This window comes from Callorhinchus milii, unplaced genomic scaffold (genome assembly GCF_018977255.1).
Source record: "Callorhinchus milii isolate IMCB2004 unplaced genomic scaffold, IMCB_Cmil_1.0 Scaffold4, whole genome shotgun sequence".
NCBI lineage: Eukaryota > Metazoa > Chordata > Chondrichthyes > Chimaeriformes > Callorhinchidae > Callorhinchus > Callorhinchus milii.
In genome coordinates, this window is record NW_024704745.1 from 22,631,110 (window position 1) to 22,656,826 (window position 25,717).

The window sequence follows — 25,717 nt, forward strand, 5'->3', positions numbered from 1 at the left end:
TCAGTTATAACCTTATACAATACAAAATACATTTAGGTTGCACCTTTCATGTCAAGTGAATGACCGAAAAGTACTTGACAAGGCTTGCTGGCCACCTGAGCTGGGGGAGGGAGTGGGGGGATGGGGGTTGAGGAAAGTGGGGAGGAGAAAAATGACCGAAGCACAGTCGAAGAGGTACATTTTGAAACAGTTCTTAAATAAGGGGAGAGAGGGAGAATGTTGGAAGGACCGGAGAGTGGGGGCACAATAGCTGAAAGTCCGCTCGCTGATGGTTGGGTGGATAGGTCGGGGGACATTTAACAGAACAGGCCTCCTGTCCCCAAAGGTGGCTGCCTAAGTGAAGGGAGGATCAGTTTCTCTGATCTCTCTGGCAACATACAAAGAATGAGGGAGTGTCAGATACTTGCCCCACCCTCCATTACTACAGCTCTATTCTATGTGTACTTCACTCATCGGTCTGCATTCATCCGGTAGATACAAGCAATCTCCTGTCACAGAAGTAAAATGTGTTTGATAAGTTTACTGTGATATGTAGGGTGTTTGGATCATCACTACTTTGAGCGTTGTGTAGTTACAAACAAAAATACCCACCCACTGTGATGTGAATTCATAGAAAGGACAGGATGTGGTTCTCTTCAAGGGGGCGCATAGGATGCTGTGAAGGTTCCTGTGGCTCTGGTTTCCTTTCTTTCTGTATGTTTGAATGTAGTTTATCTGAATATCAATAAGAATATGTCTACATAAAAATACATTATTGAGACTTCCTCCTGACATGAAAGACACTATATAAATGCAATTTAGTGTTGTAGCATTCTGGGAGATGGGGAGCCAGTGAAGCCGGGGAAGGATGGGGGTGATTGGCTCACAAAACTTAGTGCTGGACTTGAGCTGCAGAGTTCTGAATAATCTGCATCTTGTGCAGTGAAGAGTGAAGATTATTAGGAATATTATTATCTTACATCTTCATGCCAAGCTCTTTGAAGCATGCTTGAGGATTTTGGCACATCTCCAGATAAAATTGGTCATTCACTTCTGGAATGTTGCATTTGCCTACAAATACAGTCACTTGTCACACAGTAAAATTCCAATGAAGTGCTTTGAAACGTTGTGATGTGGTGATAAGGTGCATTATCAGACACAAGGACAATAACTATAATCACTCTTATTCTGCCGATGGGTTTTTTCTGAGGCCTGTTTTCAGACTTGATATAAGGCAGTTCCTTCTTCAATGGCCCTAGGAGGGTAAGAACGCTCCTATTCTAGTTATCCACATGGCCAACCCCTTTTGTTTTTGCTCTGGCCCGCTACCCTGTGTGAGGGGCGCTATATAAAGTCAAGTTGTTGTTGTTGCTTGCAGTTTTCCACCCTCTCTTAACCAGATAATGCAATTTTTTTTAAAAAGCTCCTGAACATTACTGACAATTTATTTAAAAATCCTCACCTCTCACATATAAAGCCCTCCAAGCACACCCCTATCTCTCTGATCTGCACATACCCCACTCCTCTGCCCCTATACCACAGCTCCCCTCATTCCCCCCACGCGCTCAGGTGATACAGACCTGCTGCTCATACCCTGCTCTCTCCACACTACTGTCAGTGGCTGTGCAGGGTGGCGAGAAATTAAAATACATACAAAATCAAACACTAGCTCAAAAGGTGCCCAATATTATGTATCTATAACTACGGGTAGCAGAGAGGCCAATTTAGGTTTGTGCTTTTGCAACTGTGTAAAAAAAGGTCTTCAAGGAGTGGGGGGGTGGGGGCTAAGTTTAGCAGGTTTAAATTAAAAATGTTAGAATTAGGCACCCGTCCAAAGCCATTTTTGTCACGCAGTATAACAAAAGCCCACCCAATCTGGCAATTTATGGCTGAGCCTTTAGCTACGAACCTCTGAAACTCCGCCTCAATCCCTCGCCTCGTCTTTCTATCTCCTGTTAATCCTGCAACCCAATGCCCTAACGGGTGGCCCCAGATGGAAAGCTTGCCAGACAGCGATATCAATGGCAAGCTATGCGCTTTTAGCTGGTTAGCCTCCAGCAGTTACCCCAACGCACACTCTGGGGTGCCCAGGTCTTGGCTCTTGCCAACCTGCGCCTAATACTTTCTTGAATTTTCTCTTTCTCTTTGACCGAGCCTTCAGCTCCCCTCTCGACTCTCTTCCCCCTCCTCGCTCCCTCCCTTCCCTCACCCTGACCATTTCCCCCCTCCTCGCTCCCTCCCCTCACCCTGACCATTTCCCCCCAATGCTCGGGTCATGACCCAACTGTGCAGCGCCTTGGGACGTCCTCCTGACGTGAAAGGCGCTTTATAAATGGAATCTTGTTGTTGTTGTTGTTGCTGAATTAGGTGAGCAGGATGCTTGAGAGTGTGCACACCATTTCCAACAATCCACCTGCGGGATGTCCAGGTGTAGGTGGGATGCAGGGAAACGCTAATAATAATAATAATAATAATAATAATAATAATCCCTGCATTTAATACGGCGCCTCACCACGTCCCCGCGACGTCTCAAAAGCGTTTCACACAATGCACCGTAAAGTGAATCGACTCGTTATTTTGCGGGCGAAACGCGGCAGCCAACTTGGGACGCTCTGAAGCACGGCGGTGGGTTCCTGCATGTGTCAGACACCCACCCCACTGACCCACTGACCCACAGGCTTCACCAGGACCCATTTCGACTCAGTGACCGACCTCCGCCCCCTGTGAGCCCCGCCGGATAAATGCAAGTTGTCGTTTCAAATCCAAGGACCACTTATAAATCGACAGGGGGGGGGGGCAGCTCCGTTCCCAACCTAATTTATTTATTCTAAATAAAGCAATTAAGCCACCGGGGAGGCGCGGAGCTCAAAGCTCAAACGCAGCTGTTTTGTTTGTCGGCGGCGCTCGGTGTCGGCGGGGACCGAATGGCGGCTCACGGGTTACAGTCAGGAACTGATGTTCTGGTTCCTGTTGCCGGGGGGAAGCCGGACAGGGCGGGACGTGTTCCCCGGTGAAAGGCATTGTGGGTCACTTTCGGCGGGGCTGAGGGGGGAAAATGGCGCCGCCGAACTGAGAGCGGAGAGCGGACCCGGACCCGGACTCACGCGGAACACGTCAACAATGGCCAACCTGGAACACAGGTCACCCAATGTTCTCCTCCAGAGCCTGTGCTGCCGCATCCTCGGCAAGAACGAGGGTGAGCCACACACACACACACACACACATATATACATATACATACACACACACAGGCACACACACACAGACATACACACACACACACATACATACACACACATACATACATACACACACATACACAGACACACAGACATACACACACAGGCACACACAGACACACACACACAGGCACACACACACATACACAGCCACATACACAGGCACACACACACAGGCACACACACACATACATACACAGACACACAGACATACACACACACACATACATACATACACACACACACAGGCACACACACACATACACACACATACACACACACACATACACACACCATGCACACGCATACACAGGCACACACACACACACACACCAACACACATACATACACAGACACACAGACAGACACACAGACATACATACACACACACACAGGCACACACACACATACACATACACAGTCACATACACAGGCACACACACACATACATACATACACACACATACACACATACATACACAGACACACAGACATACACACACAGGCACACACACACACAGGCACACACACACAGACACACACACACAGGCACACACACACACAGGCACACACACACACAGGCACACACACACACAGGCACACACACACACAGGCACACACACACATATACACACACAGAAACACACAGACACACACACACAAATACATACACAGCCACACACACAGACACACACAGACATACACACACATATACACATATACACATACACATATACACACACCGAAACACACAGACACACACACGCAGACATACATACACACACACAAATACATACACACACAGCCACACACACACAGACACACATACACACATGCATATACACACACATACATATATACACACATACATACATACATACATACATACATACATACAGCAATGTACATACATACCTACAAGACATAACACAGAGATACACATATGTACACACACAAGACATACACACACACACACATACAAGACATACACACAGAGAGTCACATACATACAAGATATACACACAGAGGTACACATATCCATCCAGACACACACACAGACCACAGCGATACACATACATGCAAACATACATACATACAGCGATATATACATACATACAAGACATACACACAGAGGCACACATATATACACACATACATACACAGCGATATATATACATACATACAAGACATACAGAGATACACACAAATACATGCACACACAGCAATATATACATAAATGCAAGGCATTCATACACTGCTATATATATACACATGCATACACACACACAGAGATACATACACATACATACAAAACGATATACATACATACATGCATACATGACATACACAAGAGATACTTATACATACATACAAGACACGCATACAGAGATACATATACAGCGATATATATACACACACATACAAGACATACAGACATACAGACATACATACATACATACATACATACATACATACATACATACATACATACATAAACAGAGAGAGATACACATACACAACAGAGAGAGACACACAAGCACAGACAGAGACGCACAGACAACAGAGGCACACACGCATGAGAGACATACACATGAGAGAGACATACATACATACATACACACACACACACACACACACACACCAGAGAGAGACACACAACAACAGAGAAAGACACACACACATAACAGAGAGAGAGTGGCAGACCTATGTGTGGGGGAGAGAGTGACAGATGGGGTGGTTGGTGGGGAAGAGAGAGAGTGGGAGTGACGGACGGGGGGAGAAGGGGAGTAACGGATGGGGTGGGGGGGGGCGAGAGTAAATGACAAGATAGTGGGGAGAGAGAGTGATAGATTTTGGGGGGAAAGTGAGAGTGACAGAAGGAGAGGGCGAGAGAATGAGGGGGGAATGAGGGTGAGTCAAGAGAGGAGGGTATAAAGGGTGACGGATAGGGAGACAAGTGATTGGGAGGGATTAAAGGTGAGTGCAGAAACAGTGGTCGAGAAAGAGTTGATCATTGAGAGAACCACTATGAAGCAGAAAATCAGTGAACAGAGAAGAAAGGGGCACGAATGATGATGAGTAAGAGGGAAGGCCAGCAGTCCAAAAGTTTATTTACAACAAAGGAAAAATGTGATGATCTCAAAGTCTGTCCATTTGCTCGTTGGCCACAATGCCACTGGGGGGGTCTAGTTAGCACCGATGCACACAAAATAAAAACAAACATCCTATGGGCCTCAGCCTGTAGCAGACAAGTTAGGAGTTGAAACGAATTGCAGGCCCGTAGCTAATATTAAAGTCTGATTCCCTCTCTCTCGACCCCTTTTCGTTTTGGGATTACAGAAATTTGTGAAGGTTTTAAAATATGGAGTGTGACTGAGAAGATGGCAGGGAGGGTGGGTATTAAAGAGTGAATATGCTATATGTTGCAATATTGTTTTGGGGGTTAAGAAGGTGTGTTGAAGTGGGCTGGAATTTTGCCCTCTCACCTCTGGGACACGGCTTACAAATCAGTTCACAGGCCTTATTAGTGCAAAAATGAATGCTTGTTTATGTTACCAAAATGAATAATTTGCTGCTACTTCCTCCCAATATTAGCATCTAGAAATTCAGTGCAGCAACAGAACACCTTTATTACAACATATCATCAGAGTTCTCAATTCTCCTTTTGCGTGTCAGCAGAGGTTAGCAATGTTGGCCTCCCCTCTTACACAGTTTCATTCTTGCCCATTCTCTTAAAAAAAACACTGTGTTTGAAGTATATTATTGTTTTGGTACCAAGCCCTGTTGGGTGAAAAGATTTATGCAACAGGTTGTAAAATTGTCTTTCTCTTTCTGCTTTTGGTTAAGTGTTCAATGCGTGCGATATTATTGTAAGAACTATTAAGGAGAACTCCATCCTGGGCCTAAACTTACTCTATTTATGTCGCATTTTAGGGCATCCAGAAATTAGCAAATATTGGATTCAATTTTAACTTGTAATCTGTTTCTTAAACTGACTTGCAGAAAAATGGTTTAAAAATTAAGGTTGCATTTAAGAATTTGACAAATTTCGATCCTCTAAAATGCTGCATTGAGTAAATGTAGATCCAGATGGAAAGTCTCCCCATATAATGGCTAAGTTGATAGACCGTTACAGTGGTAGCTTCTGAAATCCAGTTGTTAAGGATACGTTTTTCTCAATTTTGCACAAAAATAGCTACTGCAGTTGCCTTCAAAATACACAGATACTATACTTCACAGTAAATCCTATAGAACAAGAACATCTTGAGAAGATGAGGGAATAACCTCCTCCACTCACCTTTAAATTCTTCAATCTCAATTGAATAAAGCACAGAAATGGAACACGTTTAAACTATCCTGGGATGGAAATGCAGCACATTTATCCTGTGCTGGTGTGGAAATGGGAACAACAACAAGATTACATTTGTATAGCGCCTTTCATGTCGGGAGGACGTCTCAAGATGCTGGACAATCAGTGTTTTGGACCAGAGCTGGGGGTTGGGATTGGGGAGGGTGGAGAGCAGGGGGGGGGAAGGAGGGTGACCGAAGGTACTGTCGAAGAGGAGGGTCTTGAGATGGGTTTTGAAGGAGGCAAGGGAGGGAACGAGGCGGAGGGACTGCGGGATGGAGCTCCAGAGAGTGGGGGCAGAGTGGCAGAAGGCCCGCCCACCAATGGTAGAGCAGGAGAGGCAGGGGACGTGAAGCAGGCTGGAGTATGCTGAGGGGAGTGCGTGGGCAGGTTGGTAGGGGGTCAGAAGGTCGCAGAGGTAGGGGTGAGGAAGGTGATGGATGGCCAGGATCTTGAACTGTATCCTCTGTGTGATGGGTAGCCAGCGGAGTCGGGCGAGGTTGGAAATGGAACACATGCTATACAGAATTACATTATGTGCTCCAGCACAGAAACAGACCATTTCGCCCAACTGGTTTGATCTAGAATTCATACTCCACATAATCATCCATCCCTACTGTTCCCCTCTTTTGTAGCCATCTTTTCCCTTCTCCCTAGTGTATAGACCAAGTGCCCTCTCAAATACGTTGACGCTTTCTGCTTCAACCACAGCTTCCATACTCTCACCACCCTCTGTGTAAAGAAGTTCCTCCAAAACTCCATTTTAAACCTGCTGCTCGCTGTCATATTTATGCCCTTTTGTTTTGGATTCACCAACAAGTGGAAATGGCGTATTAATGGGCTTGTTATACAATCCTTTCATAATTTTTAACTCATCCATTGGGGTTACCTTTCATTTGTCTCTTCAGTGAGAAACGTTCTAACAATCTAACAAGAAAAGCTCTGTCCAATCTTCCTAAAAGATGTATCTACTCATCCCTGCTAGCATTCCAGTTCATCTACATTGCTGCACTCATGCTACTTCCTGTAGTTTGGCGACCAAAACTATACGCAGTACTCCAAATATGGTCTAAACTTTTATGTTCACATAACATGACTTTCATATTTTTATACTCTATTCCACTGGACACAAAGCCAATGATTCTATTTGCACCGAGATTGAAATGGGATATACTTACACTTTACGCCTGTACTGGAGATGTTCTTTTTGAGTTTGGGACAGAATAGAGAGCATTTTATTTTGCACCTGACTGCTGACACTGGATGCTTGTAATGGAAAAAAAATACTGTCTCCCAGCAATAACATTTCTCACTTGGAGAGATAAAAGTAGCCTGAGGGAATTAGTGGATTAAAATTAAATTTTAAAATTGATGAGAGGAGCTCTCTTAAGTAGTGCAATATGTATGTTTTTTTTATACAGTTGAGGTCAGTTACTCCTCCAAGTCAGTTATTAAAGTGAGGCAATTAGCACTCACTGTTTAACAACCAGTATTAATGAGGACAGAAAATTATTGTTTCCCTCTTCATGTGACAGTGAAACCTGCTGATTTTAGAAAATAAGAAAAATGCAGTACAACTTGAAGAGAAATTTAAGTTTCAGTTGCAAGAAGCTTAAGTAGCCTGCTGGAGAACTAAAATATTGGGACTTTCTGACAAAGACCCACCTCCTTTGATCTGATTCATTATTTATACACTTTATATAGCGTGAGGATTTCTTCCTTTTGGTTTTCTACTAATTGTTTTGCTGGATTTGTTTGTAGACAGGTTGTTGGACATCTTTCTGGTCACTGAATGTTGTTGAATCCCTTCTGAATGGGATTGAATGACATGTTGTATACGTTGGTGATAGCTTGAGGTCCTTTCATAGAATACTATCCAAGGTGTGTGGCTGTCCTACAATCATGCAATAACTCCAGCAACATAGCTGAATATGCCCCATTTGTCTCTGTTTATGGAAGCTTCTGAATGCTTAATTCTTTACAGATTGTGGAGATTTACCTTATCCACTCTGCTGCTGCCTGTTTATATCACTTTTTGGTTCAGTTGCAGCGTTTTTTTTGTTCCGCAGCCCATCAATGGATTCTACAGCTGACCGGTGATGGTAGATCTGAGAGAATCTGCTGTGTAGATCCTGTATTGTTTTTTACCGTGTTTGTGGCATTCTTTGTTTATGCTTCTGAATAGTAAACCAAAGTGATTGGTTTGAAAGCTGCAACGGGCCTGGTGTTACTTAAATTGTTTTGTTATGTTACCAATTTTGATTTTGTATTCTATTTGCAAGGATACATTCTGTAACAATAATAATACATACATTTGATAATACAGTCGTGCCTTATCACGTTGATGAGACATCTAAAGTACTTCACAGGATATATTGTAAAGTTGTCATTCTATGTACTGTAGTCCTATTTTTATACATAATTCATTATATTTAGAGCCAAAGGATCAACAAGGCAGTGGAACAAGAATTGGCATTTCACCAGTCGCTTTCCAAGTCTATAATCCATGATCATGAAAAAATATGTCCACATTTTTTAGCTAATATGGAAAGAAATGTTCAAATTGCAAGACTGCACTCTGGCTTCCATTATAAATAATCAATGGTTGATTGTTGGGAATTAGCAGAGTCAGTATATAAAAACTTATCAAATGTTTTATTCTGGATCTCATAAACACTTGAGCTGCTCCCATGTCTCTGACAGCAGTTCATTGCTGGCAGCAGTGTATGCAGCAGTAATGACTTGCAAATTATCCCACTTCTTCAGCTCCTCCTGGGGTTTGGTAGCCTCCCCTGGTGATACATAGCTCTAGTGTTGAAGGGAAGTCTATGGGAACTAATCAAGATACCAATCGATGATCAATTTAGCTCTTGGATGACACCATTTTCTGTGCAGGCATGACTCTGCCTTTTAATTTTTACTTTTCCTTCTTTCCTCTCCCCCCATGCCCCACACTTCTTATTGCTTCTATGTTTCACACTACTCAAGCTACATTCACCCACAAAACACAGTCACTGCACTTTACAGTATATCGGGCACTATACCACATGTAAGGATTATTATTAGTCAGAGAGAGTAGAGTGAAGGAAGAAGAAACTATGTTTATTTCCCTCCATGGTACTGAGTACTTGTGCTTTTGAGTTTTGGTACGGCTTAACTTTATCCAAAGTGGATCCCCAGTTTGAAAGGCACATGCTTAATGAAATGAGCCAATCAACACTCTTGGGTGCTTTTAGAATTAGCCATGAACATCTATATTTTAGCTTCCTGATTCTAAGGTAACTTGTTTATATAATATGAATTTAGTGCCTGCAGCTCCTAGTAACAGGAGCACGCATCCTGGGTCAGTTTGCTCTTGACCTCCCAGTTTTATGATTATAAATACATTTGCATTGATCAGGCATGCTAATTTCAAATCATGTGCTGGAATAAATTATGCAAATGAAGACACGCAGAATAATATTTTCAGTGATCTATATTCCCATATGAGTAGCATGCGTAATGGATGTGGAATATTTAGGTAATAGACTTCATAAGGTGTTAGCTTGGCTCATTTGGTAGTGCTCGCCTCCTGAATCAAAGAAAGTTATGGGTTCAAGCCCTATGTCAGGTCTTTGTGCTTGTCGTCTAGGCTGGCACAACTATGGATTGCCAGGAGGCATTGTATTGTCCTCGGTGCCATCCTTTAGATGAGATGTTAAACCAAACTCATCTTCCTGTTCTAGATTCAATAATACTTTTTAAAAGGAGAAGGGAGTTTCTCCCAGTTTCCTTGACAAGAAATCTCCCAGATAAAATTAGTAATTCATTCTGTGGATATATGTGGGACAATGATGTGGGTAAATTAGCTGCTGCATACTGCTACAAATACATAACCACTACACTTTATAGTGAAACGCTTTGAGATGTTTTGATGATGTGATAAGGCATTATATCTAATGCAAGGATTATTTATTATTTGTTTACTTATGTGTTTGTGTTTAGGTGGTCATAATGTGTTAAATGAGTCTTCACGCTTTGTGCATTTATTTTACTAAATATCTTAACCAAAAAGAATGAGACTGCAAATTAATCACGAGGTATAATTTTGGGGATCAGATGCTATTAATCATTTGATCTTTGCTCTTGTAATTTGACTTCATTTGAGTTTCTTTAGATTATATTGCAGATAGTAACATTCTGTCTTTAAAAAGTTATGTATCACCTGCAGTTTTAATAATTTTGCATTTTTTTTGAATATGTGCAGAAAGATTTGTCACGACTGTATTGAGTGTGGAAATAGTTTGGAAAATCCGTTTACCAGATTGTACCACTGGCACCATGTACGAGTATAATGGACTGTTTCTATTAACGATTAAGCAATTTCTCTGGCAAATGTAAGCTTTTTTAAAATATTGAAGTTGACAGTAATTGGAGTGAAGCTGTTACACCAGGATTTACTGGATCAATCTTATGATAAACCATTAGCTCCTAAATGGAAAAAGGATCATGAAATAAGTTTTATTTTTACAGTTTTAGTAAAAATGCATATTTGAGTGGTTCTAAAATTATATTTCATATAATATATGAAATGTCATCAAAAAATACAAGACTGGTGATTAGCACAGCTATTTTATTTGTGACATTGGAAACATGGTAAGTAGTGAAACAGTAAAGGGCAATTACATATTTGGAAATATTTTCAGTTATAATGAAATGTTTTGAGCTGACTAGAAAATAAAGTATCCAAAATTAAAGAATTATACTAAACTAATCTATGTTGTAGGAAATGTCATGCAGTATATGATAATTTGTTGTTGCAAAAAGGTGTGGTCCAAAGCAATCTTTTTTTCAGTTTCATTTGCTGGTGTTTTTATGCTCTTAACACTGTGAGAGTTAGTACTCAGGCAATACAGCACTTTTCCTTCAAGAATTAGTTTTGAGCACCTTATGGTCAGCCCTGACTGGTATGGCTCACTCTAGTCTATCCCAATATACATTATAGTGTGAACTTTCTAGTTCTTACACTAACCGTTGTCATAGCCTCTCTTAGGTACATACTTTTGTGTCAATCTGTCCAGAATTAAAGAAACTCCTGTCTTGGATTCTACTGAGTTGAGATTGCCCATATCTATTTCATGGAGGATTCTTCTACCTGGCAGTACTAAAAGGCTTTCATGGAATGTGGATTTGACTCAAGACCAGGTCGCAGAGTTAGGAAGTGCGTGATGTGATAAGCAACATTACCTTTATTTTTATTGGGATCTCCTGAGAACCTTCCTTCTAAAATCACAGGCTGTTCACAGAAAGGGTTTAAAAACAATCCTATCTTTTCCAGCATATATGTATGTATCTACATATCTAACGTGACTTCCAGAGAGGCACTTGAGAGTTGTGTCTTTGGAGGGATTGACACATGGGGATATTTTCGTACTTGAAGGATTAGAATGTTTCTCTGTGCTATTTTAGTTTGATGCACCACAGAGACCTGGATTAAGAAATTATTTGCTTGTGACTCAAACTACTTGTGAACAGCTGTTTGAATCAAGAATTTGAAGCAGGGGATTTCCTCCCACCAATTTGGTATTTTTTCAGCCAGTTAGAAGGTAGCAATAACATTGCAGGTAATATTCAAGCAGCATTTGTTCAAGGTGGTCCAAAGGAAACGGCAAGGTTCCCAAATGATCTAAATGAGCCTTTCTTATCCTGGCAGTTCAATTACTACTTCTTCTCAATCCCTTTAAATGCCCATTTTAATCCCTATTCTGATCGGTGGCTTCCTCCAAATGGAGCCTGAACCTGTTGGGGGAAGATCTAGGTCAGCTACCCCAGAAGTCACCATGATCTCCAGTAATCTGATTAATGAAGTAGAAGCTTTACGTTCTGAATGAAAAGGTGATTAAAGGCCATTTCTTTCTCCGTCTCAAGATCTTTGTGGTCTTAGTTGCACCTACATAGAAGCGCAATCTTTATATATTTCCTGCCTGGACCTTTTCCTGTGCGTTTAGATATTTCCAAAGGAATCATTGCTCTGCGTAATATGCAGCCTATTTGGCCTCAGAAAGTTAATGGCACTCCTTAAACTGGGTAATAAATATTCATGCTCAGTTTAAATACAGCAGCTCTCATCATTTGTACTCGTTACCCTCCTGATATAAATGGTATTGTGACAAAAAATAATGCATCAGTTTAAAAACATTTATAATCTGCCAGTGGCTAAGTGAGCAATACAGCTGTTATTCAAATGGATTGTGCAGCTCAGGAACGATTCAAGTGATGCGTTTCACCCACAAAATACACAGTCAATCCATTTTACAGAAGTCTCAACGTTGTGATAAAGCGCTATATCAAATGCAAGGATTATTATTACTGTCAAAGCAGCTGTTTGGTTACAGTTGCACTTGGAAAGGGTTGTCCTTCCCCTACATGGCACAGCCATGATCAGCAAACAGTCCTTGGCAGTTGTCCTCATGTGAACACTGAGTTTCTGGGTCCAGAAGGAAAACTGCTGTCCATCCTAATTTGGCTTTATTTAAATGGGAAATTGTGCACTAAGTGGGCTCAATTTCTGTATATGGTACACGCAGCATATAACAACAACTTGCTTTATATAGCGCCCTTCATATGGGGTAGTGTCTCAGAAGTACTTTTATGACAGTAATATTGGAATTCACTCCAACTTATGTTTCATAAATAGTAAAATTATTGGAATCATTATGCTTTGAAAAGCATTTGGTGCAAACCAAAGTAATTTGAAATAAATAATCAATATTGTAAAATATATTACAATATAGTCTCATCAGTGTTTTTATGGAAAATTTGTGGTTTTGTTGTTGCATTTGTCATAAGAGCTGTGGTTTTGTAAGATGTTGACCTGGCTGTTTGATAATCAGCCACATGTTAATGCAGTTGGAATTGTATTTTGCAGCGGATGTGGCACAGCAGTTCCAGTATGCTGTAAGAGTTATTGGAAGCAACTTTGCTCCAACTGTGGAAAGGGATGAATTCCTCGTGGCTGAAAAGGTCAAGAAAGAAAGTAAGTAGGTTTATTAGATAAACTCCATTAAAGTCTTGAAGATCTCTGCAATAGGTGAATTATAAAATAATAGTCATTCCGCAGATTAGCCTGGTTCGTAGCACTGTCATCTCTGAATCACATGGTTGTGGGTTCGAGCCTCACATTGTGGTGGGGTTTGGGTCATAGTGTAAACTGGTACTCCAGGTAAGCTGCTAAGGGTGCGCTGCAGTGTTGAGGCTTTAGATGAGAAGTTAAACTGAGATCTTGTCTGTCTGTTCAGGAAGACTTTAAAGATCCCAGGGTACACTTTGAAAAATGAAGGTAGTTTCTCCCAGTGTCCTGGCCAACGATGCTACAGGGAGAAAAAAAATTGGCATTTAATTTCATGGCTGTTTGTGTACCATAGCTGTGTACAAATTGGCTGCCAGGTTCGCCTCTACAGTAAATCCGTAAATCTGTGAAACACTGGTGAGATGTCTTGACAACATGACAATGTGGTCTATCAAATGCAAGGGTTATTATTATTTTGTTAAATCACCATTATTCACTCTTGGAATCAAGGGATCAACTATTATTTTTGGAAAGAATGTAGATACTTTAATTAGCTTTTTCTAATAGTAGTATGCCCTAGATCAATAGTTCAATATTATCAATATTGTTGTAATAAAATATGCTCCATCATAGCTTTCACACAGTGCTTAGTTCCGAAATAACATTGTACTTCTAGTTTTAGATTAACTGATATGCAAACTGCTAGATAAGAGCTCTGCTGTTTTTGTCAGCTGGGTGTTATTATATGTATTGAAACCTCCATCATGTCTGGTTGCAGAGAAACCCTTAATGCAGAGTTTATGATTTAAAGCACATATATCCTTGGGGTGGGGGGAGAAGAGAAACAGGCTCCTACACGCCACAGTGGAGGCATTAGGGATCCCAAAGTCTACGTCTATGGATACTTTGACATCTAACCTGCCAATTATGCATAGCTATACAGTGGGAAGTGCTGGTGAATTTCCTGCTTCTATTCCAGTTGGGCCTGCCCTCCCTGTTGAGGTGAGAGTTAGCAGGAATATTAGTACCTGGGAGGGAAGAGTCTTAACCACTGGAGGCATGTCTATCCCTCCATGTAGCTTTAGTGAGACAGGTAGCCTGATCAGTCATCAACTAGGACTTGCAGCACCGCTGACTAGTGTGAATAGGGATGAATCATTACAGCTGAACATTCGTGAGAAGAAGCAATTCAGAGCTGGAAGGCAAACCACAAATCTAATCACGCAGAATGCTGGAAATTTACAGGCACTTGCTCCCCATCTGAAAAAAATAGGTTTGACCTTTCTGCTAAGACATTGTCAGTCCTCTTTCAGAAGCTTTGCTCCTCATTGCTAGAAGTTTCTATTTTTTTGTTTCACCTTCAGCATTGCAGTTGCTCTTTTCAATCCTACAATGTATTGTATTGATAACTTGTGTGTTTCTCTGAGTTAAGGCAATGAGAGCCAAACTTATTCTGTATACCATCGTCCTGTACAAATTATTTTTCCATCCATCTCTTTCACTGCTCAGGCTTTTTTCTATAGTGTACGTTGGAACTGTGCTCAAATGTGGAGTCCTGTAGCTCAGCGGTTAGAACACTAGCTTCGCAAGTGAGAGACCTGGGTTTGATTCCCGGCAGGGGTGAAATGTTGGGTGAGTTACCTTACTCCACATGCCTCTGCTTACCTAGTAGTAAGTAGGAACCTGGTTGTTAGTCGAGTGGCAGATAATAAGCCTTCAAAAAAATATTTAATTTGGTCACTGAATCCACGATTGTTTGTAGGACATTGCTTTGCACAATTGACTGCCGCGTTTCGCCCACAAATATATAGTCAATTCACTTTACAGTATATTCTGTGAAGCGCTTTGAGACATCTAATGATGTGAAAAGCACTATATCAAATGCAAGGATTATTATTACTATTATTAGTTGCTTGCCATTGGTGTTATTTTTCATTCAACTCTAGGGGATCCTAAGACTGCATTGGAGTAATGTTTGAGTTTAGCCAGCTAAAGTTCCATAGCTGGCAATTGAGAGTATTATCTGGCAAGCTTCCTGCTGCTAGGACCACCCTACTCATTTGGGCTTTAGCTTGTAGAGTTAACGTGAGCCAAATGGGAAGAATCCTTCTTTCCATTAATAGAAAAAAACCCAATGGGTACAACTAAATGGTTGGCAATGAATACCAAACTTTGCTTTTAAAAATCTGTGGATTATTTATTTATGTTTCTTTTGCCACAGTACAAAATGGACTTGTTATTTTGCTGACCTCATTCTGAATTTGTGCTGGAATTTGTTTTTGAACAAATGTCCATATATCATTAACCCCTTTCCCCCATTCTGTTTTTACTTCTGGACATGACTGCCAATTAGTGCGATGAATATGGATACGATTGAACAAAAAATGGATAAAACTAATCTTATTTAGTGCCTTTCAAATGAAAGAACATCTCTAATGTGCTTTGCAAAATGAGAATTATTAGAATTGTTATACAGGCAAATGCAGCAGCAAATGTTGTTTGCTGAGTTGAATGGCAAGATGAACTGATTCCTTACTGTGAGGTAAGTGGACAGGGATAGGAAAGAAAAACAGATACCTAGGCAACAGGATAATAACAGTTATTTGAGTGGACAGCACCTGGAGATCCTGTTTTTTTGTCTTTAATGCTGTGAAAATAGTTGTGTTTCTGAATGATTTCCATCAACGTTTCATTATTTTCCGCCTGTTTAATGATCAAATTACTTATGTAGTGCAATGAGTCGTGGGACTTGAGAACAGACTACCAACTTCAACTTGCCTTTTAGCAGTAGAAGATTATTAAATTTTTTGGACTTTTGAAAAAAGTGAAATAGATAAAACTGAAGATAAAGGTGCAAACTATAAATAGACATAGTTTTCACTTGTTGGTGAGTGCAAAACAAGGGTGCTAAAATATAAAATAACCACGAGCAGATCTAAAAGAGAGATGGTCAGGTGAGGTAGAAAATCAGAAAGCAGTCCTGAAGTACTTTCTTGCAATGCTTAACCTGAAATAAATTAATCAGAATGTCAAGTATTATAAGTTCAGAACAGTGTGAAGTCTGAGCACAAAGTCTAAAATGTAATGAAGCAAATCACAGTGTCCTGATGTGTTCATTACTTTAAAAATCTCGTAAGTTTGTAATATTAAGCATTTAACATTGAGTTCCCTCTAACTCTGTCAGAGCCGTCTTTAAGTTTAGTTGTATTGCTTTATCTACTTACTTGTGCGTTTGGTTTGGTCTTTGAGTTTGAAAATGTCACTGTGCTAACAAGCTGTGTTTTGCAGTGGTAAGACAGAGGAGGGAGACTGATGCAGCTTTGTTTTCGGAACTTCACCGTAAGCTGCAGTCACAGGTAAGAATTAGTTGGTGATCCACTCTAAGAGAAAAGCAAAATTGTTTCCAAAATAAACAAAATAGTTAACAAACACCCTCCGTTGCTTAGAGGAAAGTGTACAGCTGCTACTTGATGTCTCTCCTTAGTAACACAGTTGAGGTCTTGAGCTTAACATGCTCCTGATGCGATTAAATTGACTAATTTTCAAAAATCTATGTTTAGATATGGAAAGGAAACAACGGAAATCAACATTGGCCTGAATCAGCTGCATTATTCACTTTAAGATCTTGGTGCACAGGGCACATCAAGACTAAAAATTAGTTTGGGCTTTATTTGTGATAACTGATCCTTACTTAAATCTACAAATCAGTGTTTATATCTTAGGCATATTCTATTATCTGGGCTTTTGCATGACCTTCTTCCCCTCCGCTCCACCATTGTTGGCCATGATTTCAGTCACTACATCCTACATCTCTGGAACTCCTAGCCTCAATCCCTCTGTCTTGCCCCCGTCTTTAAATCGCACCTGAAGACTTTCCTCTGCGAATCTGCCTTCGGTCACCTCCCCTCTTAAACCACAACACTGTTAGTTCCTCCGAGACGTTATTCTTGTTGAAAGAGGCTATATAGATGCAAGTTGTTATCTATTACAAACTTTATAGCCACTTTGAAAGTAATTTGTTTTGACTTGCCAAGCCCAGAAGGCTATTACCAGCATATTATAATGACTTTATAATTGCATTGACTCACATCTATATTGCTGAGTTTTGAGAATTGTCATGAATCAATATTTTATCCTGATTTACACAGTTCTGGATCTATAAGAAATGCCTCAATTGGCACCGCTGATTGGGCAGGCAAATGAAAATTAAATTGAAAAACTGTCTTTTCATTCAAGTATTTGTTTCCTCGAGAAAAAGTAATTCTTAAAAAGTAAGATGAGTCATCATGCAAAGTTCTTTTACACCTGCAATTTAGGTGAGATACTGGAGGGTGCTGAAGGTGTGGAGGTGACCTAACTGTCAGAAAAATAAGCAAGAAACTGGATATGGCACGTCTTTCCCAACTGTAAGGAATGTAAACTCAGCAAGTCCAGTCGATTCCTTATTTTATTCCTTCATTTGTCGGCTTGTCATTTGGGTCAGGCTGAACCCAGTTCACTGAAGAAAATTTGCAACTGAACCACCTGTTCCTTTGTATATTTTAGTGGCCACCTTAAACCTTTTGCTCAGTAGCAGGCGTTTATTACGCTACATGTTGGCAGACGTGAATTTTTATTTATTTTTGTATTTAGCATGTGCTCGAATGGTAATTTTAGAACTGTTCGATTGCATTAACTTAATTGGAGGATGGTTGAATCGAACACTAGAAATCCTGTAATTTGTTCCAAAATGAAGTACAGCTTCAGTCATGGCGTTTCCTGGGCCCTGATCACCCCTTCCCTTTAAGACCTTGACTGTAATCTCAAGTGATTTTGTGTCCAGTTATCTTTGTTTCTCAGCCCTGTTGCTAGTGCTCTCAGCAGCTGCTCCTTCTATTTCTGTATGGTGCTGATATTATCCACTGTCTTTTGCTTTATTTAGATTATGTTCCTGATTACTGACACAGTGTTAAACTGTTTAACATGTTTGTAAAATTATTACGGCTCTGCAAACTGTGAAAATGTTTATCTATTTTCTGTTCTGTACTGTATCATTTCTCTGTGCAACTAGTAGCATTTTTCTTAATCATAGAATCATAGAATCTTACAGCACAGAAGGAGGCCAGTCAGTCAACCAGCCTGTGTTGGCTCTTTGGAAGAGCTACCCAATCAATCCCACTTCCCTACTCTTTCCCCATACCCTTGCAAATTTTACCTTTTCAAGTTCCTATCCAATTCCCTTTTAAAAGTTGTTATCTGTCCACCACCCTTTCAGGCAGTGCATTCCAGACCGTAACAACTCTCTGTTTATTTCCCCCCTTTTGCGAATTATCTTAAATCTGTGTACCTTGATCACTGACCACCGACCAGTGCAAACAATTTCTCCCTATCTACTCTTATCAAAACCTCTCATAATTTTGAGCAACTCTATTAAATCTCCCTATAGCTCTCTGGCATCTCCCGACTTCTCCGAACTCCTCACTCCCAAATCCACAAGCCAGCCCCTCTGCTCAACAGGCATAGGCCTCCTACTCGTCTCTCACACCCTCCGACCCACTACACCCCGAAACTCTGAAACACTTTCCCTCAATCCCTCCGCCTTGCCCCCTCTCCTCTTTTTCAAGTCCTGCCTGAAAACCATGCTTACAGCCACCACCCCCCCCCCCACCCCCCCGGCTCGGTGTCAGGCTCTGCCACTGTTAAGCGCTCTGAGACTACCCTGGATGGAGGGTGCTATATAAGTGCAAGTTGTTGTTATTGTTTAACCATCTCTGCTCTAAGGAGAACACTCCCAATTAATGCATTTGTATTTGTTTAACACATACAGGGTGTACTAAAAAATCGATGGGCTATACTCTACCTCTTGCTAAGCCTGAGTGAGATCCACGGAAACCTCAGAGCAAGGTACTGAAAGAATTGCTGATCAATATAAAACGCTTGCTTGTAAGGGAACAAGTGAATATCAGGTTAAGCAGAACATCAAAATGCCAATTGTAATTGCAAATATATTTGATATACCTGCTAATGCCATATCAACCCGTCCGATCCCTCTGCTCAGCCTCCTCCACGTCCCGGGGGTCGCTCTGCCATCGACATTCGGGCCTTCAACCCCCTGCTCCCACCCTTTGAGACTCCATCCCACACTCCCTTCGTATTGTTCCCTCCCTTGCCTCCTTCAAGGCACTTCTCAAGACCCTCCTCTTCGACCAGCCTCAGCCACCGTCTACTACTCCTCTCCCTGGCCTTCACCTCTCTTGATCCCAACCCCTGCTTGGGTCCAAATCCCTGACTGTCCAACGGCTTGGGATATCCTCCTGACTTAAAAGGCGCTGTACAAATGTAATTTGTTGTTCATATTTTTAACAAAGGATGCTTGAGGGCAAGCTGTTGACAGGCACAAGTGATTTGAATATGGCTTCCTCATAAGTGCAGCATATTCAACAGTTATAAGAAAAATTCAACACTGGGTGGTCTGCTTACAAAATAGCAAGATTTTACATGATATTTGACTTTTTGAATTTGATGAACAAATGTGTTATTTTGCAATCATGTGTTATTGGAAATAACAATCGAAATATTAACAATCCTGATATTCTTTTTTAACTGACAATTACTGGAACATATATCCTGTTTTAGGCCATTTCTGAACTACAATTTTTTTGAAAAAAGGACATCATCTGTCACACCAAGAGAAATTTTGCCCAAGCTTGTCATTAATGAAATCCTATTTCCAGATAATAACTAAGTCATTTGGGGACTGAGGCAGTAGGAAATTAGTCCTCATCTCTGCATGTGAATACATTGTGCAGATGAACCAACTATTAATCTTTTGCAAGATTCCGTACCCTGCATGATTGGTATCAGTTACTTGTTTCTGTGGATGCTCTATGATCCACCTCATCATTGCATGTGTTTTGTTGCAAAATATGAAGAACAAGATAAATGTTACAGTGATAAATGCTACAGTGGAGTCCTGTAGCTCAGTGGTTAGAGCACTCGCTTTGCAAGCGAGAGACCTGAGTTCAATTCCAGGCAGAGGGTGAAACCTTGGGCAAGTTTCCTTACTCCACACAGAGCCTAATAATAATCCCTCCAAAAAAACAATAATTAAATTGGTCATTTTCAATCTACGACTGTTTGTGGGACATTGCTGTGCGCAATTGGATGCTGCGTTCGCCCACAAATATACAGTCAATTCACTTTACAGTGGGGTTTTGTGAAGCGCTTTGGGACGTCCTCCCGACGTGAAAAGCGCTATATCAAATGCAAGGATTATTATTATTAAATGTGTCCCTTTAGTCACCTGCTGTGAGAATACAGTATTTGGTGAGGTTCTCTGTGATACCAATTTAGTTATTTTATATTTGTGTGTGTTTCTAAATTTCTCTGAATCTAATCCTGTAATTGGTAAATGGAGTCAACAACAACAGCTTGCCTTTATATAGTGCCCTTCATGCAGGGTAGCGTCTCGGAGACCTTAAACGTCATCTGTGTGATGTGCATTAGTTAGTTACAGTGGTGAGAAGCAAATAACTAGTTCAGTGGACAATTGTTTGGGAATTCTGTTTCGTTTAGATAAAATTATCTTTACCCCAGTGTTGAAATATGCAAATTTGGTACATTCCTTGCTGTAGGTGACTCTCTTCATTGTCTCTGTCCAACATCAGTATTTGAAAACAATTTCATTTATAAACATTTACTGCCTTTGAGTTTAATCCTTTGAGCACTGGTTCAATGTGCTGATTGGATCTGAGGGTACTGGCATTTATTGATATTCACTCCTTGAGATCTCAGAAGACCTTCAACTGCCTTTAGTTATCACAATAATTTCTAACCATATTTTTATGGATTTATTGACTTTAATTCATAACATTGAAGTTCCAGCTGCACAGCATTTTACAGTGTCTTTCAGCTCCCCTTTGTTGTATTTTGTGCTTTAAAACAGCTGGTTAAGGGCAGCCTGGAAACTGCTCCTTGCATGCAGTCTCTCTCATGCAAAGACCTGAAGAAAATGCTGGGCTACGCACAGTCCCACATTGTTGTGACCCTGCAGAGAAGCTTTAGATTACATCAGAGGAGTTGAATGCAAAATTAGAATTTGAAAGTTATTAACAAAGGGTGACTGAGACTTCAGTATTTTGCTTCATATATTTAGGATTAAGTGACTAATCATAACAATGGATTTCTTATAAATAATGAATTGCATGAAAACCCTTTTGTTGTAATGTTTTGCATTTTTCATTGTATGTTTTGAGTTTCTTATCTCTCTAAATCATCTCTTGATTAATTTGTGTCTGATGTATTGTGTTTTTCCAGGTTGCCAACTATGCAGCATTATTTGCTCAAGCTTTACCGAGAGATGCCCATTCTACCCCCTACTACTATTCAAGGCCCCAGACTCTCCCGTTGAGTTACCCTGATAGAACTTCCTCAACCCAGAGTTCTGGCAGCATGGGAAGCAGTGGAGTCAGTAGCCTTGGTGTATATGGCTTAAATGGACCAACACCCACTCCTCAGTCTTTATTACCTGGGTAAGTAAATTTGCTGTTTTGTGAGCAGAATGAATAGATTAAAGAAACTGAAATGTACAGGAGTAATTTGGTAATCCAGGGATGAAGAGAATGGAGTCAATAGTTTAGGTCCACTTCTCTGTCAGAAGCAGCAACGAAAACAGAAATTTGTCTGGCCCACCACCAGAGCTCTACTCCAACGTAATCTATTCATGGAAGTGAATGAGGTGGATAGATTTTTGTTAGGTAAGGGTATCAAGAAATATGGGGCAAAAGTGGGTATTTGGAGTTGAGATATAGATCAACCACGATCTAATAGAGAGGTGGCAGAGGCTTGAGGGGTTGAATGGCCTACTCATGTTCCTATGTTCCCCCCACAATTTGGCATGTTGTAGGTCCAAGAAGGAGTACCTATTTGTATGGCTCAAATTATTTATTAGGAAATCCCAACAGCAAATACCACAAATTAAGACATTATAACCACAAAAAATTATCTTTTGAACACCTTATTTCAAAGAGGGGAGAAATTCTGTTTACCAAAGTTTCTTAAAAGAAACTACGAATAACCTAAAAATAATTTTCTGGAAATTAGTTAATGAAATCTTTATTTTAAATGCAGAACAAACATGCCATGAAGTAAGATTAATATTAAACTGGAACTTATTATAACGCAGTAATTGGGATCCATAAGATTCTGACCCGTGCTGTAGTGAAATGTGATAGCTGTTTTCACTGCATATGTGCAGAGCCTTGTGCACTTGCTTCCTGTGCACTGGCTGGCTTTCACGCTTCACTGGCTTACATCTGGGTCATTAGGTCGCCACTGATGTCGCATCCTGCTTTTTGCATATGCAGCCAACAGGAAGTGACTTTGGCACAAACCTGATGACTTTGTATTGTCAAGTGCCTTTGAATGACATAATATGTCGAGGCCCTATCTTGCCAGTTCAGATTGTTAAAGATTCCATGGCACTATTTGATAAGAGAAGGGAGTTTGTTCTGGTCAACAATCCCCCAGATAAAATTAGGCATTCACTTCATGGTTGGCCGTGAGTCTACAATATATAATCCTTACACTCTATAGTGGATCCTGTGAAGTGGTTTGAGATGTTTTGAAGACGTAGATAGACACTATATCAAATGCAAGATTATTATTTTCTAAACTGGTGAGATTCTTGTTATTTAACTTTTGTCCTTTATAACACCCATTGATCAATTTTTTGAAATGTTTTAAATAAAAGTATGGACTTGTAATAAAAAGGAGAAAAACTATTGCATTAATAGAAGTGCTCTTGGACATAAAATTCATTGTGATATTGACACTGGAAAACAGGTGGCTTTGACAACAGAAGCACTTTAGAGGGAATATGTTTTACATGAGGGGTTGCTCTTGGTTTTCATCAACATTGTATGTTTATCATTCTGTTTTTGGACATTCTCAAGCAAGAGTTTGCATTCAAATTGATTTTTACGCTTTTTTTTGCTGATCGGATTGCCTCTGGGTCAGAAGGTTGTGGGTCTTAGCTGCACACACATCTAGAACAACCTCCCGCGGTCCCTCCAATTTGCTCTCTCCATCCTCTTTTTCAAAGCATGTTTCAAAACGTACCTATTTGACCGCACTTTCGGTAATCTTTACCCTACCCACCCCCTCAGCTTGGGTGCTTATCCAGTACTCTAAAGGCGCTTTAGAATGTCCTCCCAACATGAAAGGCACTATAGAAATATAATTTATATTGATGAGACGATCAGACAAACTGAAAAAACTATCAATGAGTAACTGCTCAGAGGCTGAGCTTGTCTTGTGGGAAAGCAGCTGGTTTTGGTGATATGTTTTTGCATTCCTTCATTGAAGGTTGTAATTATCCTATTTGTGATAGTATCATTCCCCTTGCAACTGCAGAGAGCGTTAAAATTGCATGCTTTTTATAATTAGAGACTTCAGTAATTATTGTGTGTTTTAGATTTAATTTTGTCTTCTTTGGTTAATGAACTAATGTCCAGATAGAGAATTTGTAATTTCAGGCTGTACCAAACTTTTGTTGTGAACATGTGACTGAGGCAACCTAGAGCACAAATTGATTGTTTTTAAACTAAAATATAATTCTTAGATTTGTGCCAGAGTTTTTTGTCACACCATCAAAGAAAACCAATTAGATTGGTAACACCTCCCCTTCTTGAACTTATATTGACCATTCTTTATGATTTTATTTCTGACCAGATGCTTGTATCCCAAGGTAGGGGTTGAACCTACAGTTTTTTGACCATAGGCAAGAGTGATACCAACTTAGCTAAGCTTGTAGTGTATGTGTCCTAAAATACATTTAGTGTAAGCTTTGGCTCTAGATTAAAAACAGCTCAGTAATGAGTGGAAAACAGTAACTTCTAATAAAGTATTTTTTGCTTAGGCAAACCTATCATATTGCAGGAGTGGGAGATGCACTTAGACATCAACTAGGATCGCGGTTTGCTTGGACAATGTCTACTGCTCAGCCATCATCATCGAATACCTCAAAGGGCCTTCCAAATTCCATAACACGTAGTTCATCGCGGTTGAGGCGTGAAGGAGAACTCAGCTGTAAGTATTGAAGAATTTTATTCATTTGCTAGTTGATTTGTATGCACTATTTATGATGGTCAGAATTTTGTTTTGAAACAGTTGTCCTTTTTGGGGATCCCTGCTAGCCTAATTGGTAAAGGCACCACCAGCGCATAGAGATTAGATACTTGTGGTTTTGAATCCCAATATATACTGGGTAAACTGGATTGATCTAAGGCAGAGGTTGGACTATAGTTGATCCCCATATTTCTTCGGTACTGTACGGCTCTTGGCATTGACCATGTTTGAACTGTGAATGCTCGCTCTTTGGAGCTCACTGTGTTAGCAGCCCCATGAAGAATGGCCAGTTGAGTGGGATTGTGGAGGACGTCTGTAGAACCATATGCCAGCATGGGTCAACATCTTTAGGACAGGAAGAATTCCTAATTTGGAGAGAGAAAATTTCTAGCTTCAGAGTTTGCTGAAATTATGTGCGTTTGGTATGTAGCCACTGTGGCTGCATTCTCTGTTCCTTTAGGGGGTGACAATGTTGTTGTAAATCCCAGCACCCTGGGAGGTCCTCCCGACGTGAAAGGCGCTATAAAGTTGTAATTTTTATTGTATATCTTCAGCGTCCAACATTACTGGATGAAAGAGAATGAATAAATTTGGATTCTTGTGCTTGGAGCTGAGATCCTTCAAAACCTTTGAATCTGTAACATTAGACTCATTATATGAATGCCCCACTTTCTAATGAAGCATTTAAATGACTCTTAGTGGTGATCTAGTACTTAATGTGATATTGAACAAAACTAAATGTGGTCCCCATTCAAAGTTTATGCCTAATGTAGTGTGTGATTTTGTGATGAGATGATGTAAAATTGTTAAATAGACTGATTTTAAAGAAGCATTATTTGCAATGCCACTCATGATAGTTGAAGAGCAATAAAGAGCAGTGCATCACTCTTATAATTTTACAATGAAATCATTTTTGAAGAACCTACAAAATTTGGGCACCTATTGATCTGTTCTGCCCTCTGTAACTCACCTGTTCAAGGTGTGATTGGCTATTGT

The 25,717-nt window shown here is 40.4% G+C and overlaps 1 protein-coding gene across 1 annotated transcript in view; it reads left to right on the top strand.

Annotated features, from left to right (window-relative positions):
• The first annotated feature begins 3,007 nt into the window (after nucleotides 1–3,007).
• tubgcp3 (tubulin, gamma complex associated protein 3) overlaps nucleotides 3,008–25,717 on the top strand; it is a 54,606-nt gene continuing 31,896 nt past the window's right edge. The window contains 7 exon segments of the mRNA XM_007891763.2: nucleotides 3,008–3,175; nucleotides 13,475–13,582; nucleotides 16,904–16,971; nucleotides 19,422–19,470; nucleotides 19,473–19,498; nucleotides 21,911–22,125; nucleotides 24,513–24,682. Of these exon segments, the coding sequence (XP_007889954.2) occupies nucleotides 3,100–3,175; nucleotides 13,475–13,582; nucleotides 16,904–16,971; nucleotides 19,422–19,470; nucleotides 19,473–19,498; nucleotides 21,911–22,125; nucleotides 24,513–24,682 (712 nt within the window). The 5' untranslated portion in view covers nucleotides 3,008–3,099.